Source organism: Camelina sativa, chromosome 17, assembly GCF_030686135.1.
Source record: "Camelina sativa cultivar CO46 ecotype springtype chromosome 17, ASM3068613v1".
NCBI classification, from domain to species: Eukaryota; Viridiplantae; Streptophyta; class Magnoliopsida; order Brassicales; family Brassicaceae; genus Camelina; species Camelina sativa.
This window is the reverse complement of record NC_141896.1, coordinates 19134649-19151931: the sequence shown is the minus strand read 5'-3', so window position 1 is coordinate 19151931 and position 17283 is coordinate 19134649. Positions and strand designations below refer to the sequence as shown.

Sequence of the window (17283 nt, the reverse complement as noted above, 5' to 3'; positions counted from 1 at the left end):
CTCCAATAAGGATTTTTTGTTTTTTTTTTTGTTTCTTTATTTCTTTCTGAATCTTTAAGTTTAAAAAAAATTAATTTGGTTTAAAAAAAATTAGTTAAAACTTTTAGGTTGCTTAACATTTGAAATGAAAAAAAATAAAAATGTAAAATCCTAAGGAATTGAACCCAAAATATACTTTATTTTCACTCATCTCACAGACAAGACTAATTGTGTCACTGGGAATTTCAAATCGTCCCATGCCACCACCAAGAGACGAAAGAGATGAGGAAGTGCCAATATTGCATAATGATTGTGTTAGAAACTTGTGTATACAGGAGGAGATGATGTTTAACGTATGTGTGGATTTGGAAGTCCGTATCAGGTATGATGACTTTCAAGTTTAGCCTTCGATGAGGTTCAAATTAATTGACGCAAGTACCACATTGGCGCTGAGATAGATTCCATGAACATTGACTTAATAACAAAATCAAGGATACATAAAGAGCTAAACGAAGAAAAGAGCTCATAGAATCATCAAATCATGTTTCTCATTGTATCTTCTGGCAACAAAAAAAAAAACATATCAAACAAGATTACAGATAGAGTGAGAAGAGAAAGAACGAACACTCAAGCCCGTTTGCCACTGCTAGGGTTGGACTTGGGACAGAGGTTCCAGCGTCCCTTGGCACGTCGGCGCTTAATGGTTGCTCTACCACTAGTGGTCCTCATCCTCCTACGGAAACCATGAGTCCTAGCCAGAGATTTTCTTGATCTGCTTCTCTTTGTTTGACACAGAGCAGCTTTTCCAGCTCTCACCACAAGGCCTCTGCGTCTCTGTCCATTCAGTCCACCAGTTTGACCGCTGAGATCAAACGCAATGGACAAACCTGAAAAGACAGCAGCATCATTTTGTTAAATGTAACATTACAAGGTATGGTAGTGTATCAAGCAAATAATATTTGGTTCATTCAATTCACCAAAGAAGTAAAACTATACAAGAGGCTTGATTAAATTAAAGGGATTCCCTAAACTCTCGACCACTGCTCAGAATCAAGACTTCAGACAAATAAAAAATGACCACACTGCATTCTCCTAGGCTTGCTCCCAACTAACCATAAGATTCTGTGTTAGACCTGGCAAAGCTACAATCCACTGCTCAACACCTAAACTAGTAACAATGCACTAAACTTTTACAACAAAGTTATGATCAAGGGAAGAGGACAAGTTCATGTGACACTTTGAAGCAATTTGTGAGCAAGATTCATAATCATTGAACATATATAATCACTGCTTTCAACAGACATGAGCTAGTTAGATGAGAAACAAAGAAATTCAAATAGAACTAGGTTGCTTCGTTGGATCTCAAAGAAATCTACAGAAGAAGGCAAACTCTAGAATGAGATGCAGCAGCTACTGTAATGAGCTAAATGCAAAGATTTTATATACTGAAAAGCAAACAACATTCACTTGCGGCTACAACTACATGAGCTAAACTTAAAAATTTCAGGCAAAAAAAAAAACAAAAAACAAAGCTTCCCTCACTTCCTAATCAAAATTACCATGAAAAGTTACACAATTCCCAAATTCAAAACACAAATCTTTAAGAAATAAGTTCGAAAGGTAAGCAGCTAGAGCCAAACCCAGCGAGAATCAAAAAATCAAAATTGGGTGAGAAAACTGAATACATTGCATCACCAAAAGAACAATACTACTAGGTAAACACAAACAATACTTGATACCAATTTGAAGTATATTTTTTACCAGAAAATGGCGACGCTAGGGAGAGAGGTGAAGAGAGGAACGAGCAGTGGAGAAGCTGCGAAGAAGCGGAAGAGCTAAGAGCAAACTGACCCCGTCTCATTGAACCATTACGCAGAGAGAGCGAAGCTGAAGGAACGCTGATTTTGCCATTGGAAGAAGGATTCCATAAACGCGACGAAGCCGAAGCTACAACGGAAGTGGATAAGGAAGCCATTGATGAAGTTCCCCCCTCACTCTTCTTCTTTCTCCTTATCTCCTAACCCAATTCCTTTTTTTTTTTTTTTTTTTTTTCTCCGGTACCTTTTTACATAGGTGTTGAGACTTTATCCTCTACGGGCGCTACCACCGTAAACTTCAGCCCATTATACCATAAAGCCCAATAACTGTTCTCTTTTGTCAGTCAGAAACAAATGCGATGGTCGGTGCTGTTGACTGGGAATGGGATTAGCCCGATTTTGAATCGGTCTATACAAAAAAATTGGAGTACAAGTATTTTACGCGGTTTTGTGATCAAATTTTGTTTCATGTAAAGGTTCCAAACAAGCACGCTATATAACAGCACAGGGAACGAGAACTAGAAGAGCCACAAATTGTTGTAATCTAAAGGATTGATATTTCTACAACTTATCACCAACATTCATCAAGGGGCATTTTTTTTTGGGGGGGGGTTACATTACAGTAGTATGCCATCTATCTTTTGAACATCTTGGACCACATGTAGAGGATAAAGAAAAGGACGAGTGCGAAAAGAACCACGTGCATGATATGGTTGTTGCCACTACGGATTATGCTCAGGTTCAGTTTCCTTATGTTGTTCTTCACCCCAGCTTGCGCTCTCATCAATGTCATTTGCTGTCACAGAAGAAGAAAAAAAAACACCATTGAGGCTTTTATGTTTCAGACAAGAACAGTATTATGTATAACAAGCACCTAAATTCATGTTTCTGCAGTCTCACACAACCAAATCTAGTTGTTTGTCATTATCTTCTTTCGGATGTTATTCAGGTAACAAAAAAAGAAACACTAGAAGGAACTAAACATGTTTAACACCATATTCTTCTTCACAATGATAAGCTGACACCATTTCCTGATGCATTCACCTAATTAGCCGAGATGGAAGATATCTATTCCTACCCACAAGCCACAAGAGTTCATACCAGATTCCTCATATAAGTCTGAACTTAATCTAAACTCTACATTTATTAAGATTCATTGATTTGTAAGCCAATGTGGAATTTATCTAACATACGTTTTGATGATGCTGTAGTTTCACAAATAAAGAGCACAACCATTTGAAAGCAAGTAAAAGAAGACACATATTCGGATATTCTATGTAATCAATGATTTGCCTACAACGTAAAAGAATAAGAGCATGTTGCTACTGTTCGAATATGTTTATGATACATACATAAAGAACTTAAGCGACAACCAACAACATACCAGTTCATCTAAGAAGTCCCTCTGAAACTTAGCTTCTGACCCAATTGCTTGAGCAATCTGCAATCAAAATAAAGGACAAATGAAATAACCGAAATCATGAGTTATTGAAGGTAAAGACACAAGGAATTCTTGAGAATGTCGACTGAGCCTTTTCAAAAAGTATGGTATAAAACAAGTAAGGAAGGAAATTTTCAATAAAAGACATCAAATAAGTGGAGTTTCATTGGTAAGTCATCTAAACAGACTCACTGATGGGTAAAAAATATACATTATTGTAGTACCCTGAACCAAAAACAACATATCCAAAGAAATCACCAAAGTTGCAGCCACTTTCAAGACCAGAAAAAGCGGTAAGAGAAACAGAGCCATAGAGTCGTTTGCTATTACTTTAGCACAGCTTTCACCTCATCCCTAATCAACTGGGCATAACAATTCATAACTAACAGAAAAAATGAATGACAAAAATTGGGGATAATGAGGGTGTTTCTATTACGTTTTTCAATTGGCTGACTTGGCCATGGAGACCAAGGATCTCATCATCAAGGTCAGAGTGCATAGGATCAATCCTCAGCTGGATTTCCTCTGAACCTGCAGCACTCCTAGTGCTAAGCCCTTCTCTGCATACCCAAAAAAATACCTATTTAGTATATATACAAATCTAGAGACCTTAAAATCCCTAGCTTTTCACTCATCCAGATGATCCGAGTTGTATATATAAATATATATATATATATATATATATAAATCAGAAACGATTTCAAAAAGAGAAAACTGAGCCGAAAATAGAACAATACCTGGATCTATAAGGAGCAGCGCCTCCGTATAAGGAACCACCCGCACCGCCTCTGTGAGGATTTGACGCCATCTACGCGATTTCTAATTGAGATAACTTCTAAAAAAACCTAAATTCGGAATCTGCTGTGGTTTTTGAAGAATCAAGATCGAGAAATCGCAAATCGAAAGAAGAGAACAAAATTTTCAGACAAAATCCAGAGGGAAATTTCGAGAAACGAAAAGTGTAAATCCGACGATCGATGAAACGAAGCTGGCGGGGGGGGGGGGGGGGGGGGGATGGTGTTTCTCTTCGGTTCAATGATAAAAAGGACCGTCAGTACACACGTGGCGTTCTCATATTGGTCAGTCTTCGTCATACTTTTCAAGTTTATAACAATGTCAGTTTTGTTGTAATATTCCGTTCTCTGTTTACTAACGTCATTTCGCTTATGGGCTTTTAAAACTACAAATGGGCTTTTAAAATTACAAATGGGCTTTTAATTACGCTTTAATAACACAAGACAAGTATAAAGGGACGTTTTTGTTATTATTACATCGTTGTTACCAATGAGTGTCACAGTTTGACTAATTTAAACTTGACAATTAATTTTCCATTTTCCTTGAACACGAAGGGTCGAAGAGTCGAAGGTGAGTTGTTAGTGGAGTATTAATCACACTTGACTAATTAGACAAAATTAGTTTTGCTTTAATACGATTTTAAGATGAAACTGATCCTTACTTTGCCTCTTGGTGTCGCGGCCCTCCTATATATATAACAAAAATCTTGGGGTTTCGCCAGTTTTGGGTAAAAGAGAGATCTTTCTGGTGTGGCAATGGAGGAACAGAGAGCGGTTTCTTCTGGGGTTGTGTCGTCAAATTCTCAGGTTTGGTTCTAACTTCCTTCCTTCCTATGACTTCTTACACTTTTTTGGTTCTTCGTCCAAAACTTGCTTATTTTTGCGATATGTTAATGGGTTTTGTGTTGTTGTTGGTCTCTGGGGAGAAGAACAATTGTAACTTAAGAGGAGGACAAGTAACAGAGCCTTCCCTTTCATCAATTCCTGTTGGTGAAAAAGCAAGTCCTTTGATTCGAGATGCTACCATGGGGGAAACACATACCAATTTGAATGTCAAAGGCATCTATCCTTCTCATATACCTTGTTTTTAAGATACCATGTAAGCCAATACGAGGACTTTCACGATCAATGTTTTATCATTCTGTTTACCTTGGAATTTCAGAGTCGATCAGACAAGATAGTGTATTGCCCTTTGAGTTACCATCTACCGTGGTGTCTGATAATGCCAATTCCACTACAAACCTAGAACAAGCCACATCTCTTGCGTTTGAAGGTCAGTATCTTTCATCTTGTTTCAAGTAAATTTTTTGATCTTCTGAATATGTCTAGAGTGGTTGAGTCCTATGGAGAAAAAAATGTAAGACTTTTGTCGATTAGGTTTACTGACAAGAAGTGGTAGAAGGATAAATGTTAGGGTTTTTTTTTTGTGCAGGAAGAAAGAATCAGCAGTTGCTTCTCGTTATCGATAGGATCATAGCAGAAAAAAAGGCGCAAGAAAAAGATCTGCGCACCGAGATGGAGAAGCTGGATGCTAAGGCCAAACGATTGGAAGGAATGTTGGAAGCAAAAAATTATGATGAAGCAGAGAATGAGCTACTACTCATGGTCAGTATTGTTACATAGGAAACATTCACTAAGTGCATTTATTCTTTTCGATTACCATTTCATGTTTTTTTGCTGTGGCAGGATGATGATATGAACGTTTCAGTCCAGATGGCCGCCCTTGAGATCGGAAAGGCTGACGAAAGCCTGCTAAAACTTGAAGAAAATCATAAGGTATGTTTCATAGTACACAACTCAAACTATATAACAAGTTCCCTCATTTGTGTCTTGACTCTTTAGTTTGAACTTCTCTCCTTGAATTTCAGATGGAAAGAAATGAACTTTTGAACAAGTTAAGTGAGTTTGAGAAGCAGCTAGAGACCAAACATATACTGGAAATGGAGAACCTAGTACGCCAAAGCAATGAGCTCGGAAAGAATGATGATATTAACATTTCAGTCCAGATGGCCGCCCTTGAGCTCGGAAAGCCTGACGAACGCCTGTTCAAACTTGTAGAAAAGCAAAAGGTATGTTTCATAGTACACAACTCAAACTGTATGACAAGTTAATTCCATAATCAAAAGGAAAAAGGCCTTCCCTCATTTGTGTCTTGAGTTTGAACCTCTCTCCTTAAACTTTCAGATGGAAAGAAAAGAGCTTTTGAAGAAGTTAATTCAGTTTGAGAAGCAGCTAGAGACCAAACATGTACAGGAAATAAACCTAGTACGCCAAAGCAATGATATGCAAGCAGCGCGTGAAGTATTGATTGAGGTACAGATTTTTCATGCAATTCCATTTATTGTTATTTCTTTTTATAACAAAATAATCCTAAATAATTGTTTTTTATTACGGGTCTGAAATGGCATTTACTTTATCAAACACTATATCTTATTGGATATCTTTAATTTGCAATTAAAACTCCAAGTTGTATGTCTGGTTGTTGATGTAAGACTCGATGATGAAATTGACAGAGACTTCCATTATATTGTCTATGAATACGTTGCTTCTTTTACGAATGAATGTAAGGTGGACCATTCTGCTAGTGATTAAGTTGTTTCATATATGTTGTTTACGGTTTGAAATGCTCTTTTCTTCAGGTTTGGCCTGAGTTGGATGCCCAAACCGATATCGGGATAAAACTGATGGGAAAACTTGATGAGAAGCCCTTCCTGAATGTTTGCAAGAAGAAATATCCTGCACATGAAGCTACGGCTAAAGCTGCTACCCTTTTCTCTAGATGGCAGGAGAACCTCAAGGATTCAGCATGGCATCCGTTCAAAAGGGAATTAACCGGGGACAAAGAAAAAGTATGTTCTTTGCCACTGTCACTATCCCACTTTGCAAGTCTTTTATCTCATGGATTGTGATAGTGTCTGGTCTTTCGTTGTCTATCCTTATGCACCAATGGTTAATCAAATACAAAGGAAAAACCTGTGAATGTGATACTTCATACTTGCATCTATATGTTGGATAAGAGGGAAAAAAACTGGTGGAACTTCTTGTGGGTGTTAGCAGTAATGGTGGTACTTTGTTTTGGTTACAGGAAGTGCTTGACGAAGAGGATGAACAGTTGAAGAAGCTTAAAGGAGAGTGGGGAGAAGAGGTGCATAAGGCTGTTAAAACAGCAGTCGAGGAGAAGAATGAGTATAATGCAAGTGGAATCCTAGAACTTTGGAACTTCAAAGAAGAAAGGAAAGCAACACTTCAGGAAGTGATTGAATTTTTTCTAACAACGTCAAATGACGCAGAAGAACCTGAAAGGTGTGCTATAACTTCGGCAGTTATATAGAGCCAACTTGTGTAATGTGCGGGTTTAAATTTACATACGCTAGCTACATAACCTTTGCGGGTTTAAGTTTCTACTCATGTTTTGGCATTGGAACAAATATTCTAGGTACCTTAATCATTTATATATCTATATTCTGGGCACCATAATCGTTTATATATCAATATTCTAGGTACCATAACCATTTACTTTGGTTTTACACAGTTACATCCCTCGGTTTTGACATTACACGGTTACATGCTGACATGAAAGATAGATCAATCCCGCACTTGTACTGTAGTGGTAACTCATCAATTCTCACTTATAGTGTTCTTAACTTGTTGTTCCTAGGTGGTTGATCGGGGTAATTAAGTTGTCTTTGTAGCTTTGGCTTTTACGTAGGATCAAGGCGGTCCAGTCCAACGAATTTGACATCTAAGACAAAAACGAAAACTTTTGGGTCTTAATCACTTGAATTATTGTAAAGGTAATTGTACATTTTTATAAACAAATAATCTTAAATAGACATTTTCTAAGATTTGGACTTTTATTTGTTGTTTCTATTAATATAAGGTTTGAATTTTCTAACTAATGAGCATGTCTCGCTTATACACTTATCTAAAGTCTAAACGAATGGTTTGTGCCCTGTGCCATCAGACTCGTGTTTGTCCTATGTGTTTTGATTTCTTCTGACATTGAGTATATTATATTTATTCAGACGGTCCATATTACGTTGAAGTATCTATTATTAGTCATATTCAAACGTCTGACCTGCCAGTTCCTCCCTCCATCGTATTTTTTACGTGCGTTGTCTTTATTTGTTTCCTGAAAGCAGAATTATTGTACCCATAACAGTAACAGTTCAATAGTTAGAAGAAAAAATTCACCAACAATAACAGTTCAACAATGAAACGTTCAAAAATTATGAACAGAAGAAACTGATTTGCTATCGCAAGCAGGTAATTTCAAACATACCAAGTTGTCTATAACGGATATGCATCTATTTCGAACATAAGCTTATGAGCAAATGAACATTGTGATACGAATGTATTATATTAACTAGATGAAGTACTCAAGTAAACAGAAACAAAAGAAGAGTTGATATCTTGTAAAATCGACCGACAGGTCCATGATGATGTAACTGAAAAAGAGAGGTATTGTCATATATGGTGTCACCACTAAGCAACAAAGAGACGTACATGTACATTAGCATATTGTTGATGTATTGTAAGTTGGTTAATAAAGCCCACCACTACTACAGTACTTCACAAATCACAACTTGGTTGACTTTTCGTTTCCTGTATTCGATTTGTCATCATTATTATCTCCCAAGCTTTAGTCCACTGATGAGTAGTGGTATATAAAATCCAAAAATATCAAATTGTACAAACGAACATTATAATACTTTTCAATCCTTCTATTTTTATTTGGAGTGCAAAATATATATATATATATATATATATATATATATATATATTCTTGAACTGTTATGTGTATATGACCGTACGTACTACGTTAACCAAAGCTTTCACTAGCCCAAATACCCCGAGTTTAATTTCTAAAAATATATCGAACACTCTATAGATTTATCTTCAATATAATCGTTCTTGAAATATCATTAAATTGATGGATGAAGATTGTTTAACTACCCTCTCTCATCTATCGATTGTGAACTGGATAGTTAAATAATTGACAGTTGAAGGAAAGAGGAACTGCGGAGCGAAGCTTGTTCCATATTTTTTTTTTGAAAATTTGTGAATTTTCAGTAGAGAAAACTGATTGTACATGAGACAATACGGAAGATACAAGAAGATAGAACTTGCCCAAACAAAATTAAAAAACAGGTTCTATCTTAGAAAAGAAACTCCTTGAGTTTGAACGCTAGAGGGATCGTAACCAATCACTCATGAGTGTTTTAAACTTTTTCCTGTGACTCTTTGCTAGGATCGTGTCTCTAACCTGTCTGTCAAGCGCCTTGTTCCATATTTGTTAATTGATACACTCTTGACTCTACAAGTCTATAGAATAGCATAATTATCTATATCTATACTATTAAAGCAGAAGTACTCCCTAAACTTAAAATGGACCATGACTTGGTTTTGGTAGGTTTTTCATTAAAAATGATTAGAGAATCAAAAAATTTAATCTAATTAACCTATAGTTTCGATTTCTTTAAATGACAAAAATACCCTCGGTTGATCATTTAAAAAAATATGGGTCGGGACGCGGATCCTAAAATATCCGACTACAGAAGGAAAAAAACCCACGGATCTGTTTGTACTCTAGAATAATCAATTTCGGATCCAGTATATTATTTCATTCAAGATTAGTTATTTAAGATCCCAAACAGAGTTATTCGTTATAGGCAAACACTCTTATTTCATTTTCCTTTAAGGTATTTAAATGAAAACCATAAATTTTAATTACCAAAAATTCGGATATTTCCTTAATTACCGAGATTCGATCTTAACAAATAATCTTTAAAAAAGGAATATTTTGTGATTCTAAGAACCATAATAGTATCCTAAATAAAGCATAAATCAAGATAATCTTTCCATATCTTTGTTCTCAAAATTATCTCGATCTTCAATGCTAATTAAACAAATCAAACAACATTCAATATTTTAAGATTATAGAAACTAGAATATCTTAATTACATCTTCGATTTAGATTATATGGAAACTGGAAATCATATAATTAATAGCAAATGGAAACCAATATTGCATATTCTTAATCATTGGTATATTACTCGCATATTCCATATATTGCTAATCACTCACATACAACCCTAGGATCTCCTTATAAATCTATAAATACTGCTCATTCACCAGAGCTCATCACACCAAAAAAGTGAAACACACAAGCAGAAAATTTTAATTATAATCATTTTTTTTTTAACCTTTCTAATACGTTCGCTCAAAATATGTTGTGATTGTAAAGATTATTTATTTCATTAATTAAGTTATTGATTTACGCTATACTCTCCTATATCCAATTATATTCTTATATACTATGAGTTATTTTATTCAGCAACAATCAATTTTTTGTTTTTTCCAGCAACAATCAGTTTACATTTCTGAAATTTAGAGTTTTATACAACTTATGCAATGAAAATTGGTTATTAACCATTGCATACCTAGCTTGATCAAAATTATTGAGCTATTATGGCTGATTTTGTTGTGTATTACTGGCCACCTATCAAGCAAATGCATTTTACTACAAAACTACTATCCAATATTGCGGTGTGTCTGTTTCCGTGACAAGCTACATTCTACAAACTACTTACTCTATTAGAATTTCCAATTTACTGTATAACACCAAATATATAAATAAACACTATATAAACAAAGAAAATAAGTCAAAATAAAAAACTACATTACAAAAATACAAATTACAAAAAAGAAACTAACAAAATATATAATCCGTGCTGTAGCATGGGGTATCACCTAATAATATATAAAAAGATAACTATAAAATCATTGTCTAAATAAAGACATATCTTATCTAAATGACCAGTATGTACATTTAGCACAGCAGCCAATATGGAATGACAAGTAATCTCTCGTACGTACGTGAACGTGACTATCCTCCTAGTTGTATAATTAATTATGCATAACAGTGGCCATATTTTTTTTTTTTGTATAACAATATCGTGTATATTATCTACTTCGGTTATGCACAATTCTCTAGTTGTATAAAATTATTAAAAAATAAAATTTCTAATATGCCCAGTACTATCCTACTATATTAATTGGGAAGTACAAATATGAAACTAACTTTAAATGTGTAAAAAATTACATTCAATTACTATTAGTAAATTTTAATTAGCTTAATTAATCAATTTAAATAAATATAATTAACTAAAAATAAAAAATAAAACTCACAGATCAAATATTAAAAAATCTAAAAAAATAAAAAAATATATATTTTCTCTCTCTAATAAATTATTGACGAAATTAGTAAATATTTTTTTAAAAAAAATATAAACCAATCAGTTTTAAAACTAAGATTTTATATCCAAGTATAAAATATAATTATATTTAATAACTAAATTTGAAGATTTCAAATTATGATTCTCCTATCATCTTTATTTTATTTTATTTACAAATTGTTGGAATTTTTGTATAATACTTATCATTAATAAAATGCAGAATTTTTTCTGCATATGCTGTAATTTGAATTTTTAAAAACGAAGATATATCACTCAATCTATGAAAAATGTGTGTTTTAATTTTCACATTGGCGGGTTGGTAAAACTAAATTTATATAGATGATAAATTATAATTTTTATTTGCTCACAATTATAATAATAAAATTACTATTTTATATTTCACAAAATAATGCTACAAATACAACAAACAAACAATAGAAAACTGAAATAATACGTCAAAAATAAAATACTATAATATTCTAAAATAATTAGTATTCAAATAGACTAATAGATTTACAGAACAATTAAAAATAAATATTATTTCAAACAAAATTATATTTTTAAAAAAATATAACAATAACTTTTATTATTATATTATATTTTTTTAAAAAAATGTTGATCCGTGCTTTAAGCACGGGATATCTCCTAGTTATAATATATCTTTCAAACTTGTCTATCTATTTGATTTATTTTGAGTTATTTATGGCTATTATTCTTTTATATGGTTCTTTCAGTTAAAGGTCTAGAATTCATTTATATATCAAACCTCCTTATTTTTATTTTATGAAATCATTATGAGTTATTTTATGTTATTCGTCAATAATAAGATTTATTTATGTTCTTTGGTGTTATATGGATTGTGCTTTTTGTATATAATTTACATTAAAACACAACTGAAATTTTCGTTGTCAAATCCATTTGCAGTTGTTGTATCAATTGCATATATCACTTAGCATTAATCTTTTAATCATTTTTTGTGTGATCAAAATCCGAAGCTGAGATCTAAACTAACTTTTAGAGTATGTATTCGCTAAACAAATCAAAAATTCGTAGTGGCTTAGAAAAAGTATGTCTAATGACAACGGATCCATGACCTAAAAAATCCATCAACTACATTTCATGCGCATGAATAAAACTTTTGTTGAATCCACCACCTTGACATCTCCACTGCAATCTCCAACTCTAAACCACATAAGAAAAGCTATAGAGAACAATAAGAAAAAACCAATCACTTCATCCAAATTTTTGTTTTTTGTTTCTGGCAAAGTCCAATTTTTTTATTTGTGTTCTATATTAGAAGAAAAAAGAAGAAAAGAAAGAAGATGTTACTTAATCGATCGAGTATATTATCAAAATATATAAAATATATGTATTAGTGGATACGGAACTTGGTAAGCATTACCTAGAAGCAACGTTGGCCACCAAACAAAAGCTCCACTCATTGGAGCAACGTGTGTGGAACCCAATAAACGAGCCTCATGGGACCCCAAAACGGCCCATCTATTTTAGTTGACCAATATGGTTCAGACCTGTATGGTGCGGTGCGGTGCACTCGGAGGGAGATATGTGTGTGTATGTGATTTTGTTTTTGTCAACATGCATAATCATGTTTGTTAAATTATATTAAATAAATAGTTAGGTTAGCTAAATTTGAATAACAAAAATTTTCAAAATAAAAAAAAATCAGAAGAGCGAGATCTCTATCACTATGTGCACGAAAATGTTAGTTTTCTATGGTTTGTAAAATTTTATCTTACTTTATTTCTCTCGAATTCATATTTCATACAAGCTTTCGATTAATAAACGATAGAACATAAATATTCAAATATAACAAAATAACATTGAATTTTCTTAGAATCAGTTGCTATATAGGGATAACAGCCAATTCTACCTTGGTTTAAATTATAGTTAGCAATAGAAAAACAATATATTGTTAAAATAATTATTTGACGATAATAATTTCATCAATTGACGTGATATTTATATTCATCATGCTTTTATACGATATCATTTTCGCGATCTTTTCACCACTTAAACTTAATCATAATAAGTTAATAAGTACCACACTAATCCTTCAAAAGAAAAAAAAACTTATCAAACCCTATGGTTCAGGGCAACAAGCTCGAATTCATGTTTTCAATATGTACCCCGATGATTTTAACAAAAGCCTATGAAGACCACATAGTTATTTTTGTCCGTTATATAAACTAGAAAAGTCTCACGAGAGCCGCCGTCCGTGACACAGAGAGACAAACAATAGTACGAACTCTTAATTCTTGTAAATCTTTTTCGAGAACTAAATATTCCAAGTACTTTGCAACAAATAACGTAGACAAAATAGATAAAATTATCCAAATTCCCCTACGTGTCAACTTTTGCAAGCACTTCTTTGAAGGTTCCTTCACATTCTCTCGTTCAAATATAGAAAAGAAATAAAAATCCAAAATCCTATCGAAAATATCATAAAATAGCTAGGATATACCAAAGTTGAAAACATTGCTTGAAGATGACAGTCGAAATGATTCGGCAATATATAATATTATGATTGTTAGCAGGGGAATGATTGGTTGCATTGGTACAATTTTTATAGTTGCTTGACAGCAAAGAAATTATTTGGTCTTTTTTTCTTTCTAGAAAACACATTGTATAATGTATATAGCTAGTGAACTTAGGAAAGAGAGAATGTCATTTTAGAACAAAATCAATCATAAGATCATATGACTGATTAATAACTAATAGTTACTCAATCACCTCTTAAATAATGGAGTCAAGTATTTTAAATTTGTATCATCGGACAGTATCATTTCTTTGTGTATATAGAATCGATTGCATGTTAAGATTATTTCTACACGTAATAACAGTATAGTAAGATTATTTTCCCGTATATAAAAGGTAATTTTTTCTTTTTTGGATATGCGAAATTCATCACATTATTTATTTTTCGCCATACTGGAAACAAAAAAAACTAAGCATTGTGTTTTAAGGAAAAAAAACGAAGAAACAGCCAACTAATATTACCTGTCTTGTACTGTCTCAAATCTTGTATATAATTTTAAATGTTTGTGACACAAAATAAAGTAATCTGATCTCACAGCAGATGGCGTAGAAGCATGTGAAGATTGATGAAAAATGATTAAGTTGTTCCCGTGACCTGCAGACCAACGGAATGTCCACGGTCCATGTAAACCTTTTTCGTCGTTCGTGGAATCGTACCCCCAAGTAAAAAATACTCTACTCTTCTTTTCTTTTTTGAGTCAAATATGTACTTTGTTTTCTCGTCAGAGATTTATAGATTAATATAGAAAACTTTGATTCAACAATTTATGGAAGAGTAATGATGCGAAATAGACTTGATATCCGATTTTATATACTATATATGAATTGCATACACAACATATTCATTTAGTGAGTCTAATTAAAAGTACACAGCTTAATATGAACTGACCCTATAATATAGTTACATGTCTAATGGTAAAGTTTGACATCATAACTATGATTAGGCCTCAATTTCACATGATTGGTATCTATCAATTACTACATCTAATACTATATATCTTAAATTCTAAAAATAAATTAATAATCTATGATTATGAAACTTGTTTATTTTATGAACTCATTAAAATGTTGCGATATAAGGTCTCATATGAAGTATGAACAATCTACCAACAAATAATTCAGGGTGTAAAAAGTATTCTAATCTTTTGACAACTAAGACTTCGTTTAAATTTATTTAATTCCGATGGAACGACAATGAACGTAGTCTTAGAAAATTAGTATATATAATAATTTTTTGTGTAAATTTTATTATTTTTGAAGGGTATATATAATGAATTGATTAGGCCTGGGCATAAAATCCGAATCCGAAAATCCGAACTGTATCCAAACCGAAATAACTGGATTAAAACCCAACCGATATTAAGGAAATAACCGATCGGTTTTTGGCTTTCATTATTTTGGATATCAGATATTATCCGATCCGAACCGACATCCAATAGATATCCGAATATAACCGAACATATAAGAAATAGTTTGATATTCCGATAGATATGCCTCATATCTTTTATGTATTTGTATGGTTTTATGAGAATCTTGTCATTTATTTAATTTATATCTTCTTTTATTGAGTAATATGAATCTGTACCCCTAGATAATCTAATAATTAGTTTTCTTTCCTACATACTATTTGACATATACATACATGAATATAAGACAACTACACCCTTATACATATTTTATTTATTTTTCTTTTTTTTATGTGTTTGTCTTCTCCGGCAAAACATCACCAGCATCAAATAAATCATAATCTCCTGCCATCTATGTTATTTTGGTCATCAATTTGAATTTGTGGTGGAGAGAAGGTTGATATGATGGTTCTGATTTTGATTCCATGAAGATCAAGCAAAGATGTGGTGACAGGGTGGTGGTACAATTTGGATTCCATGAAGATCAAGGCCAAGCGGTGGCCGTGACGAGTTCAAATCTCGTGGTGGTTCCAATTCCGATTGGAATTGTGCAGAGAGATGATGACGGAGGAGCTGTGATGGTTGAATATTATGACGGTGGTGGTCCTCATAGATATGTGATACTCTTTTTTTTTTTTTAATTATTACTCATAAAAACTGAGAATGAGATAATTGCGATGCTATATTCATCACCAGATTTCATGGGTTTCTTTTGGCTGTTCAATATCTGATCGGGTTGGTTAGGATCCAGTGCATCCATGGTTTAATTATTAAACTTTAATATGATAACTTGTTTTAACATGATAATTATGCATTTAACAAATAATATATGGATTTTTACGCTATAACAATTGTTATTTGTTATCATGTTAATCAAATAGTTATCACACAAATACTATATTGTATGTAGCTCATTATATTATGTATATGATATAACAAACGAATTACTGCGATAAATATAAGTTTATCACATTATTGATAAATATACCGCAATATAATTTGATGTAACATGATATATATGTAAGCTTACTGATATATATATATTTTGTTATCATGTTAACTGAATATATAATTAAATTTTATATTTTTACTTATGTATTTCGTGAACATTTTTGTCAAACTTATCACGATATAAAAAGACTTAACACGATATATATAAACTTATATGTATATATATTGTTATCGTGTTAATCCAATAAATAATCATCTAACCATAATATGTTCTTACTAAAACATTATAATTATACATTTAACAAATAATGTATGATTTTTTAGGCTACAACAATTGTTATTTGTTAACATGTTAATCAAATAGTTATCATAAAAATATTATATTGTATGTAACTCGTTATTTATGTATATGATATAACAAAGAGTTACTGCGATAAATATAAGTTTATCACATTATTGATAAATATATCGCGATATAATTTGATGTAACACGTAAAATTATTGATATATATATTTTGTTATTATGTTAACTGAATATATAATTAAATTGGCAATCTCAGATGAACAGTATTATTGGCCAGAACAGTATTATTGGCCGGAACAGTGTTATTGATATCATATCATCGATTTTATAAAGAGATAAAATAATTTTGTGTCTAATGGCATTTTTGTAGTTAACATAAAGAAAAAATGATAACTAAGGAAAAAAAAACAAAGAGAGGAGAGATAACTAAATATGAAATAAAGAGGGCTACAGACTTAATTTTTTTTTCTTCTGGGGTTACAGATTAATATAGCCCTTTTTTATTTTAATACTCCATTAGTATAGTTATTTGGGTACAATAAGATTAAAAAGTATTTGAATAAAATATTGTTCAATAACTTTTAATTATTGACAATCATATCCGAACCGATCCAAAATCCGAATTATCCGAACCAAAACCGATCCGAATTATATAAATATCCAAATGGATGTATAAGTTAATATCCAAAAAATCCGAAATCCAAAAAATCCGAACCGAATCCGATCCGATATCCGAACGCCCAGGCCTAGATTTGACTATTAATCCAGACCGTTATCATGAAGTTGGCTAGGCATTT

At 32.5% G+C, this 17283-nt stretch overlaps 3 protein-coding genes across 3 annotated transcripts; 1 reads left to right on the top strand and 2 right to left on the bottom strand.

The window, feature by feature from the left end:
• Positions 1 to 436: 436 nt before the first annotated feature.
• Positions 437 to 2266, bottom strand: LOC104757236 (large ribosomal subunit protein bL34c). The gene is made up of 2 exons (XM_010479964.2): positions 1741 to 2266; positions 437 to 866 (listed from the first exon to the last, which is right to left on the bottom strand). The coding sequence occupies exons 1-2, from the start codon at positions 1952 to 1954 to the stop codon at positions 607 to 609; spliced, it is 474 nt and encodes a 157-aa protein (XP_010478266.1). The 5' UTR covers positions 1955 to 2266; the 3' UTR covers positions 437 to 606.
• On the bottom strand, positions 2243 to 4338 carry LOC104757235 (bet1-like protein At4g14600). Its single transcript, XM_010479963.3, has 4 exons — positions 3975 to 4338; positions 3674 to 3797; positions 3181 to 3237; positions 2243 to 2592 (listed from the first exon to the last, which is right to left on the bottom strand). Exons 1-4 carry the CDS (start codon positions 4043 to 4045, stop codon positions 2431 to 2433), a joined length of 414 nt encoding a protein of 137 aa, XP_010478265.1. The 5' UTR covers positions 4046 to 4338; the 3' UTR covers positions 2243 to 2430.
• Positions 4339 to 4514: 176 nt separating this feature from the next.
• LOC104757234 (factor of DNA methylation 2-like) lies at positions 4515 to 7505 on the top strand. Its single transcript, XM_019238919.2, has 10 exons — positions 4515 to 4602; positions 4754 to 4838; positions 4961 to 5090; positions 5194 to 5304; positions 5464 to 5636; positions 5718 to 5807; positions 5900 to 6100; positions 6216 to 6344; positions 6671 to 6880; positions 7117 to 7505. The coding sequence occupies exons 2-10, from the start codon at positions 4788 to 4790 to the stop codon at positions 7360 to 7362; spliced, it is 1341 nt and encodes a 446-aa protein (XP_019094464.2). The 5' UTR covers positions 4515 to 4602; positions 4754 to 4787; the 3' UTR covers positions 7363 to 7505.
• Positions 7506 to 17283: the final 9778 nt, after the last annotated feature.